Source organism: Phodopus roborovskii, unplaced genomic scaffold (assembly GCF_943737965.1).
Source record: "Phodopus roborovskii unplaced genomic scaffold, PHOROB, whole genome shotgun sequence".
Classification (NCBI taxonomy): domain Eukaryota; kingdom Metazoa; phylum Chordata; class Mammalia; order Rodentia; family Cricetidae; genus Phodopus; species Phodopus roborovskii.
Window position 1 is genome coordinate 6,412,507 of NW_026126482.1, and position 10,914 is coordinate 6,423,420.

The 10,914-nt window shown below is 53.1% G+C and overlaps 1 protein-coding gene across 1 annotated transcript in view; it reads left to right on the forward strand.

Annotated features, from left to right (window-relative positions):
• Positions 1-4,418, forward strand: part of Trpc7 (transient receptor potential cation channel subfamily C member 7) — a 117,317-nt gene extending 112,899 nt beyond the window's left edge. The window contains exons 11-12 of the mRNA XM_051194181.1: positions 2,159-2,234; positions 4,241-4,418. Coding sequence (XP_051050138.1) covers positions 2,159-2,234; positions 4,241-4,410 — 246 coding nt within the window. The 3' untranslated portion in view covers positions 4,411-4,418. The remainder of the gene's footprint in view (positions 1-2,158; positions 2,235-4,240) is intronic.
• Positions 4,419-10,914: the final 6,496 nt, after the last annotated feature.

Sequence of the window (10,914 nt, forward strand, 5' to 3'; positions counted from 1 at the left end):
CAACCATCGGGAAACTAACCTTTTAATGCAGCTCTGGTTTCCATTTTGACTAAACCTAAACCTTGCATGCCCCTCCCCCCCCACCCATGTGGCCTTAGAGTCCCTCATACCCTGAGCCTATAAGTCCTCATCTGTAACAATCCTTATACACACACACACACACACACACACACACACACCCCGTCCCTGAGTTTCTGGGCAGATTGAGTGAGGTCACTTTTGTGAATGACACTAACACACCACAGTCTGTAAGATGCAGCAGGCAAGTCTGAGTGGCAGCTGCTGCTTCCCTTCCTCCTCCTCTTCCTCCTCCTCCCCTTGCTCCTCTTCCTAGATGCATGTGAGCTGGATCTCACCAATTCAAAACGGAGCTTGGCAGGCACGTTTTGGAGTGGTCATAAGCATAGCCCTGAGGATCATTTCAGAGACTCCGTTTAATTGTGTGGATCAATCCAGAGCACAGTGCATGCTAATCACTAACTGGGCAGGACGGTGATGGCTGCTGCACCCACAAAAGGGGGCCGTTCATCCCTCTTCACTTTCAAGCTCCACCTTGTCACCTTCCATCATGACTCCTTCACTCCTGACTCCAGAAGTGGAGAAGCCATCGGCTTGCCTCACTGAGACAGGGTCTCACCACGTAGCCCAGACCTGGAACCAGCCCAGGGACTCATCCTCCTCCTGTCTCAGACTCCAGACATGTTGGCATTTCAGGCGCACAGGAATGTACCCAGCAGGGACACTTAATTACTGAGGTTTGCCTTGAAAGGCAACTAACTTTAACTGTAACCCTTTCTCTTGGGTCAGCCTAAAACTGTGCAGCAGATGAATGTTCTTAATTTCCTGAACTAACAGGTACAGAGATAACTCCATTTTCTTCTGTGAGGACCAATTAAGGGCAGGTTTTATTTTTGTGTTTGCCTGGCTTGCTTTTCCTTTGAGGGTCCCAAGGGGTGGGCACTCAGTCCTGTGGTGTAGATAACCTGCTTCCTGGATTAGAAGAATGTCCCAGAGCAAAGGATGCACTTCAGACCCTGCTGTGCAAACACCCACTGCATGAAGACCAGTAGAGGGCAGCTTGCTAATGAGCTGTTCCCAGCACCCAAACAAACCATAGAGCCCTGGGGTGGGGGACCCACAGGCTCAGGCAGAGAAGGGCTCACTGGCCCTCTGGGGCCATGGGTGAAAGAAACTCAGCTCAGGACATGCACAATCTTGGGACCCCAGTCTGGAGACATCTCCTTGGCACATCAGCCCCCTCTGAGGGCATGAAGGGAAACACCAACGGGAAACGCGTTGAAGCCTCTGGCACTGTGAATACATTTCAGTTACATTTCTCTGTGATCAGAGAGGATTTAGGACTGCACCCAGGTCCACTGCAGGCTTCTGAACTCTTGAAGATGCTGCTGTGTCCCCTTGGTTCTGGGTGTGGCCAGGTGAATGGGGTACTGGCCAGAGGAGCTGCAGGGAGCTCTGGCCCTTTTCCTCCATGCTGCTCATCTCGAACGAGTCAGAAATCTCAGCTTCCAGAATATTTTTAAACTCTGTGATTTCACAGGAACCCTGGAACAACTAGCTGGCACAATCCAAAAAGTTCAGCTCCTCCGGGCTCCCTGGCACCCGGAGCTATTCTTGGTGTCCCTTCAGCGTGGTTTTTGCTCTGTTCACTAAGGAATGCTTGCCTTCCTGCTATCGGGAAGCTGGGGCCAAAGCCTCTGCTCCACCATAACTGGGGGCGCAGGTCAGTCCTGTGGACATCTGGGGGAAGTGGTCTCTCCATCTAGGTCCAGAGGCCTGGCTGAGAGTGTGGCTGATGGACGCTGACCCTGGGGGCTCTCATGACCAGCACACCACTCACTCACTGTCACCTCTAAGGCTGCACTTACCTGCTAACATTTCCCAGCATTCCCTGCGCGGCCAGGGCAAGCGTGGACTGAGGGCCTCAAGCAGACGCATGTATCCAAGGATTCCCTTCTCCTTGGCTTGGCTTCCTGTCATCAGGAAGTGTCCTGTTGTCCTCTCCTGAGGGGTTTGGAGGCAGAGCACCCTGGGTAGAGGCACTAGCCTGCTGGCTTCCAGGGCCGACTCCTGGGCTGTAGGAGAGAAGGAGGCCTTGTTGGCTACAGCGCCTCTGAGCCCTCCTGTGTTATCGTTTCAGAAAATCATGAAGCGGCTCATAAAGAGATACGTGCTGAAGGCCCAGGTGGACAGAGAAAATGACGAAGTCAACGAAGGTACGTGAGGACTCCAGGGCAATTCTGAATTTCGCAGGCCAGGGGTCGACCATGGTTCTCCCAGGGCTGAGATTGTGGTGTCGTTGGGGTTCTGTGCCCTTTCTGGAGAACTCCCTGCTCTTCAGTGTGAGCAGATGCATTCCTGTGAGGTAGGGAGACCAAGGTCTTCATTTCCTCGCTGCTGTAGCTGCTCCAGCCTGAGCCGCAACCCAAGGGCCTCACTGGGGTCGCTGCTGACCCACCTCTCAGAATCCGCACCCGATCCCACCGCCTCCTCCCGTCTGGCGACTCTCACCTATACCCTGACCCGCCTCCTTCCTACCTCCTCATCTCGTAATGATGCCTGTGGCTGGATGGGCTCCTGGACCATCCAGGGCATCCTCCTAAGGCCAGCTGGTTAGGGCAAGATTCCACAAGTCACCTTAGTTCCTGTCCGCTGTGTGACATGACTTACCCCCCAGGCCAGCCACCAGCTATGACAATGTGGACATCATGGAAGTGTGGGACATTAGGCCACCTCTCACAGTGATGGCATCCTCAGTTGGCCTAAAGCTCTTTGAATTGAGGATAGCCAAGAAGCCCACCATTCAGACCTTCGTGTGTGGGCATATCTACAAAAGGCTCAGTCTGAACCCCGTTTCCAGAATCCTCCACTAGCTCAGCTCCAGCTGCCAGTCCTGCCTCTGTCCTGGGTTTAGAGACTGACAACAGCTGTGTTTCTCTGAGGCCCTCCCTCCTCAGTACCCGCTGATTTCAGTGCAGATCGAAGCCTGATGTGTCCCTGCTTCTGTGGCAGGGCCTGGGGCGTCTGTTTTAGACAGTAGATAGCAGCAGGCTATTCCCATGCACACTGGAGCTCCCATCCACATCACTCTCGCCGTTTGAGTTACTTTTCAGTCTGTTTTCAGCAAGTGTTCTTAGGTAAGAAGCAGGTGCCTTATTATTAATCATGCAACACCTAGGATAAATATTTGCTACCCTTTGTCCATGAGTGGAGGTACCCTGCCTCCCCACTACTGGGGTCACAAGGGGCTTCCAAAGGAGCCCAGCTGCTGAGTGACACTGCCTCCTCTTGGGGTACCCAGCACACAGCCTGAGAAGCAGCGGTGCCCAATCTAGCTGCTGAGCAGAGAGAGCTAAGAGGCTGAGCAGCAGCCCACTTACTTACCTGTCCTTGTGAGCCCCGATTATGAGATCACCAGGTGTCCTGTCATCCAAGCCTCATGGGTGTGTGTGTGTGACTGTGATGAACACGAAGGTAACTGATACACAATTTGTGGATGGGTGCCCTGATATCATTTTAACTTAAATGATACCCTGAGCCTGGGGTTTAAAAAAGGGGATGTAGTTGTGTGTATAAGATGTCTGCACTTTATATATTTGAGCGCACCTATGTAAAAGATACGGGTAATACACGCACACGCAGTGGACTCCTGCCAGAATTTAGTCAGGTGTCTAGAACATGAGAGGCCAGACCCCTCCAGCTTCTAACCATGTGGGTAACTATGAAAACAGAAAATGAAAGTGTCTGCTTGGTGGTCCCCTATTAGGGGAGGAGGCGGCTGTGGGCATCAGGGAGGCTGGAACTGGGGGCGGTCAGGCTGCTTCTAAGAGCAAACCGAACTGCAGCTGGCCAGCCCTGGGGCTACGCCCATTGTATAGAGAGCCCTGCTCTCAGGTGCACAGAGTCACAGAATCAAGCAGAGAGCATGGTGAAAACAAATGTTCGAGATAACGAGCATCTTGCTCACTCTTGACACCTACCTGTACCGGCTCTGAGACCAACGCTGGAGCCAGCAGTGTGTGAAACAGTTGCCAGAAAGTTAGCAACCCTGACCTCCACCTCTCCAGACTGTGAAGGAAGAGGCTTTCTAGGAATGGGGGGGGGGGGGGGCGGTGCTGTAAGAACACAGTGGGAAGCCAGCTGGGTGGCACTTTTTCCCTGGACCTGTGCCTCCTTCCTGTTACATGCCCATCCTCAGGAAGCCCCTCTTCTGTCCTTGCAGGCGAACTCAAAGAAATCAAGCAAGACATCTCGAGCCTTCGCTATGAGCTTCTTGAAGAAAAGTCGCAAGCTACGGGCGAGCTGGCAGACCTGATCCAACAGCTCAGTGAGAAATTTGGGAAGAACTTAAACAAAGACCACGTGCGAGTGAACAAGGGCAAGGACATTTAGTGCCTGAGGGCGCCTGTGACTTCTACCAGCATTCCAAAGCCGGACTGGAACATCCAGTCGCAGCCCTGTTGGGGAGGGGTTCCACCCCGCTCCGCTGGGATACAAGGGGATCCCCCTGGCTCTGTCTGTCCTGGGCACGGCACGTGGCTGACTCTTACTTGGCCCAGGACCTGCCTGGGCCCAGGATTGTGAAACTAGACTGCTGGGAAAGGACACCTAGCCCAGGAGGGAGGCAATGCCATCAGACACACATGAGACCTCCGGTCCAGCCTCAGTGGCCAAGGCAGGAGAAGGCCATCTTTGATGCACAAGTGTGCCCTCCCACACCACTCAGTACTCCAGCTGCGTCCTGGGAAGTCAACCCACCCAGTCCTGTGAGTCCCTTCTCATCCCTCCCCAACACACGCGCGCACACACATACACACACACACATATACACACGTACACACACGCGCACACACACGTACACACACACATACACACACACATATACACATGTACACACACGCACACACACGTATACACACACACACACACACACACAACCGGGGGCGGCCTGTGACCTACTCAAGTGCCAGATGAGAACCCAGATAGCCTAATAGCTAAATAGTTATATTTGTTTATATAAAAAAAGTTTAAAAACACTAAATCAAAAATTGTACTGTAGAGAAAAGTTGTCATTGTTTAGAAACAACAAAATCCAAATAATGTATTTTTACCTTTATTAAGATTATCTTGTATTTACTATTTTTACCTAAAATGAGAAGAAATAAAATTACCTCATAAGAGCCTGGAGATTTCTGTGGCTGTGATGCTAGGCCATCTGTGATGTGATGGTGGGCCTGGCTTTGGGGACCCTCAAGGTCAAGAATGTCTGGGAAAACAGGACCACCACCATGCCTGGCTTCTGCCCTCATTGTCAAGTCCCGCTTCCCATTCCCAGACCTGACCCCAGCCTCTCGGAGGTCAGAAAGGAAGTGTGGGGGAGTGGCAAGTTGGCTTCCAGCCCTTCTCTATAGCATTCCTGCCCTCTTGGGTGTAGGAGGGAGATCAAGGGGTCCAGGAAAAGAGGGGGCTCACATCCAAGGGACCTGAGTGAGAGTAGGAAGAGCAGCCACCAGATGGCGCCCAGCCCCAACCAATGCGCCAGGGTGATTGAAGGAGCGTCCACTGGTCCCAAGGACACCCAGCGTGATGCTGACCAGAGTGTGACCCAGTACTTTCTGTGCACTGGCTTCAGGATTACTCAGTGCACCCATGCATCGGCACTCCCGTTCACCCATGCATCAACAGTCCCATGCACCCATGCATCAACAGCCCCATGCACCCATGCATCAGCACTCCCATTCACCCATGCATCAACAGTCCCATGCACCCATGCATCAGTACTCCCATCCACCCATGCATCAACAGTCCCATGCACCCATGCATCAGCATTCCCATGCACCCATGCATCGGCACTCCTGTTAACCATGCATCAGCACTCCCATGCACCCATGCGTCGGCACTCCTGTTAACCATGCATCAGTTCCCCAAACCTTCCCAGCAACCCGAGGAGGGCCAGGTTTCCAAATTCAAATATCTGGAAGATACTCTGAAAGGAGAAGAGAAAAAGGAGATATGTGTATGTACAGATACATCCACACACGGTTGCAGGTATGTACACATATATAGATGGGAACCTGTGTGATGGATGATCTTTCGACTTTGCAAATTCATTTCAAGCTCTACATTCAGTAGGAACCATACTCCCCATTTGGGTTTTGCTGGGCTATTGACACACCACAGTATGCTAGCAGCTTGAGATTCTAGGTGGCAGCTGTTCCTAGGCAGTTATGTGATCGTATACACTGACAGGCAACACTCTACAGGGGACTTAGTGGCTAGTAACTTTTTACAGTTCCCTGTGAGATATTCTAGTAGGTGGCTTTGGCCAACTGAGCACAGGTTAGTCCATACTGCTGTTTGGTAGAGTAGGTGTAATAAATGCATTTTGTCTTAGAATATTTTCAACTCATGATGGACTTACATGTACTCCCCTTAAGTCCAGGAGCAAGCATGTGCACATATGTGCAGAAAGATCAGACTTTCATTCCAAGGTACCTAATTGCAAAAGTTAAAGAAGATGTTACAATGAATATTCCATATCTAGGTCTTCCCAGCCCTGCCTAGACCTCAACCCAGTGCTTGAAGAAGATGCAAACTCAGTGACCCATGGGCACTTTGCAAATATAAATTCCTGTCTTTAACGGGGTCAGTAGAGGGATTGTAACTAGTTATATTTCAACGAACTTCTAGGCTAGAGAGATGGCTCGGTGGTTAAGAGCAGTAGCTGCTCTTCAGAGGACCTGGGTTTGATTCCCAACACCTACATGGCAGCTCACAACATTCTGTAACTCAAATCTAGGTGACCTGATGCCCTCCTCTGGCTTCTGTGGGTACTAAATGCACATGGCATACCAACATACATACAGCAAAATACTCATACACACCAAAGTAAATAAAAATGAAAAATAGAACTATCAAGTCTATGGGTGCCCTTTAGGCTGTGTGCTGGTCTCCAGAGAATGCCTTCTTCCCCTTTTGTCATCATCCTTCAGGCTCCAGAGCCCACACAAGATGAATGCGCGCATGCAACAAGCCTTTGTTCAGCCTCTGACTAGGACCCAGCAGTCCTGTTCCAGCCTGTGTAGTGAGCTATCCAAGACCTCACCTGTCCCCAAGCCCCCAATGGGTGTGGTCAGTGCAACGGGTGTGGTGGGCAGGGTGGATATCTCACTACAAGCGTAGACTCTGGACAGGGACATACAGGCTTGGTAGGAAGGTCAAATGATCTGACCAGAGAGGACAAATTACCAGTGTTTCTGGAATGTTCCCTTTCAGATGTCCCACTTATCTTCCGCAGAACGCTGATAAACACTCCCGAGGCACAGCGTTCCATTTCCCTAACTGCCTTCAGCAGGAAGCATTTGGCAGCCCTGTTTTCAAACTGTGTGATACCCTTTTCCTAAAAGACCTTAGCTTCAGATCTGCTCCTCGAAGAGACAAAGGAAAACAAGCCCCACTGTAGAATCAACCGAGACTGGCACCACCCATTAGGCTTTCAGGGCCATCCAGGAGTAGCCTGATGGCTGCAGGGTGATGGAGAGGGGAGGGGAGGGGGGGACTGGTTTCAAGCCTGGACTCAATGAAGCCTGCCTGAGCTCACCAGTCTGGAGCTTAGTGGGAAGCGCCTCATCTGCCCGAGTTTGTGTCCCCCACCCCGCTCCTGTGACCCCCATGTCTGTGACCCTATGTCCCTATGACCCTGCTTCCTGTGCCTGTGAAACCCACCCACCCTGAGCCTGTGGCCCCTCCTCTCCCCATCCCTCATGCCTGTGACACACCTGCACCTGTGACCCTCACTAGACTGGCCAGTGGGGGAGCAGTTCGTGTAAATACCAAGCAGGACACTGAGGAAGGAAATGAGAATTCAGCACATGGGAGAGGGAGGGACAGGAGCTGCATGTCCTGCTCCCTGCTGCTGGCTCCTGTCCCTCTGCAGCTCTGCCCACTTGTTGTCATGCTGTCTCGTGTAACTTTAATGTGTAATGTGTCTGTCTCGACTGCCCCAAAGGAAGATCAGGAGGGACCCAGAGCTGGTCTCCATTACACATTAGACTAGAGCCAACGATTGGCACCCAGGGAAGCCCTCCTGCCCCCCCCCCCGCCCCAGATTTCTGAAGCTCCTGCGGGCAGTACCATCAGACCCTGAAAAGCTCCATGCACTTGCAGAAAAGGCAAGCCACGCCCTGCTGTATTTTTGTCCAGCTGTGGCTGAGCTATGTGGCCTGGAGGATGGCCAACTGCCTCCCCAGCACAGCACGGCTCCCTGCCCCCGGGGAGGCTCCCAATCAAGCCTCTGGGGTAAGCAGAGATTAAGTATGGAGGTCTTCAGTCATTTGTCACTTTCAATGGCTTCTAATGGGACTCAACAAGTCCTACTGACATTTCCCAGACAAAGCCCCCAATTAGCCGTGGGCCTGCTGCTGACAAGCGTGCTCACACACTCCTTTGCCTGTGGACGATTACCTCCTTCGCTCGCTCACTCGCTCGCTCGCAGAGGTCCCTGACAGGTCTGGCTCCAGGGAAGCTCCTCACATGGAGGCAGCAGGCCTTGGGAAGGCTGACACCCCGAAAACAAGTAGCTTCACTGACTGTGTTACTCCTCCAGGGCTTCGCGGACTGTCTGTCTGTCTGTCTGTCACTCCTCCAGGGCTTCGCGGACTGTCTGTCTGTCTGTCTGTCTGTCTGTCACTCCTCCAGGGCCCGTTACTGCTCTGAGAGTTGCAGTGAAGCGGGGGTGGGGATGGCCAAGGAGCTCTGACCTACCTGTGCAGCCAGGCGCACCTTCCTTTCTTGTTTAGGTCTTCCAGTCACCTCCTGCAGGGAGAAAGTGCTAGAAAGAAGGAAGCGAGGGAGAGGGAGAGATAAACCAACTTAGTTCTGGAACTCAAGGAAACTGCTTCCAGCTGGCCCAGGCTCAGCAAGATCCTGAGGCTCACCCACCCTCACTGATCCCAAGAAAGAGTGACCGGGGCTTGGCAATACCGTGGGGACACTACCCACCCACTGACTGTTCCCCGAGCAAGCACCTGCTCCCTTGCTTCAGGGAGGGTATGGCCAAGACGTGGGGAACCAAAGGTAAGGGGCGGGGTTTCAAAGGCTTGAGTCTTAGAGAAAGGAGAGCTTTGGAGAACGCGAGTGGGGGAAGATGGCAATGGGCTATCCCTGGCCTCTGACCCCACGGTCAGCCTGGGAGAGACTTGGAGGCCACCAAGGAGCGCAGAGAGGCCAAGGCAGCAGGCACACAGAACCCCGCTGGAAGAGGGGTGTCTTCCCTAGAGGTCAGGGCCTTGGCTGGACCAGCTCTGCCCACTGGAAGTAGCCAGGCACAGCTCAGCCTTTCTGGCGGGTACCTAGCCTAGCCTCTGCCCCGCATCGGTGTGAGGCAAGCACCGTCCACCCGTCACATGGACAGGCAAAAGGCCCATGTGTTCTTGGGACAATCGACAAGCAGAAGCTGCCTGCAGGGCCACCTTCTCATGACATGCAGGGAATAGGGGAAACATGTCTAGCCACGTCATTTCCACGCAAGAATCAGGTGAGATGTGGCAGGCGCAGACACTGAGAAAGCAGGCGTTGGGCATGGGTACTGACCTTACGCAAGGCGGTGAACTGCTCTCTCCCCAGCCAACAGACGCCAGTACCTGATGCTGGGCAGTGCAGCCAGCCAAAGTCACAATCCTCCCCATGCTGTCAACAACTGACAAGAAAAGCAAGGCAAGTTGTAGTTTGACACTTACGTGGGACCACAGGGGTGCCAGACAAGAGACCCGACCACACATTAGGCTCCCAGCATGTGGGCAGGGGCCTGTGCAAATGAGCTAGAGGGAAAGGAGGGAGGAGGGTGGCCTGCGCCCGGTGCAGTGGGCTCCTGGGTAAGACCCACCCCTGCTGTCCTGTTTCCTGCTGCTCCTCTGTCCTGGTGGCCTGTCACATGTGACTTCTTAGTTCATGACCAAATGCCACCTTTGTTCAAGCTAAATTGCAGTGGGCATCCTCAGCCCTCCTGAGTCTGGCGGATGCAGAAACATCACCCCCAACTCCCTTTCCCACCCTTCCCGGGGCTGGGTCTCAGGCTTCCAGTTAAGAGACCAAGGCTGGAGTCTGTTCACACACACCATTCCTTTTGAGGGCTCACAAAGTCTGAGTGGACAACCGAGTTAAAAGTTTAAGGAGGCTGCACAAGGCATGGGAGTTGAAGGGCTGCTCAGTGTCCTGGCTATCTGGGCCCCTCGGGATTAGGAGAAGAGCTGTCGAGCCCTGCCCAGGCTTCTGGCTCTGGCCCCTGTGGAGACATCTGGGAATGGGGGAGGGAGGCAGGGAACAAAGCGGGGAGGTCAGAAATGATGCAGGCATGGTGACTACGTCCTGACCCTTGTTTGTGGGGTCAGCCCTCAGATATTCCAGAAATAACCAGTAGACACTCTGTGGATGATCAATTTCTGGCTGGTAATGCTGTTGCTATAAATAGCTATGTAGCCTCATCTTGTACAGGCTGGTGGAGTCGACTATTGGCGTTACATAAACACAAACGAGCACTGGATTCTGGGGACATCTGTAGCTCCCCCATGTGCACAGACCACGGGGAGCAGATTTCAGCTGCCACACCTCAGACTTGCCACTTTTCAGATGCCCAGACCTGAGTGAGCAGAGGAAGTGGCTCTTTGGGTCACGTCAATGATGGCAGAGGACAGGCCCCAGGGTCTCAGCTCTGCATCCTCAATCCCAGCAAGGCATGAGTGAAGTAAATCCCCTCGTACCTTCCAGATCTACACAACTAGGCTAGCCGGGGCAGGGAGTCCTGCTGAAGATGGACATTCCATGGGAGCCTCACTGGCCTCGGCTTCAAGTGCAGACACTTAGCATTGTCATCGCCACCTGCCACCAGCAGTGTGGATA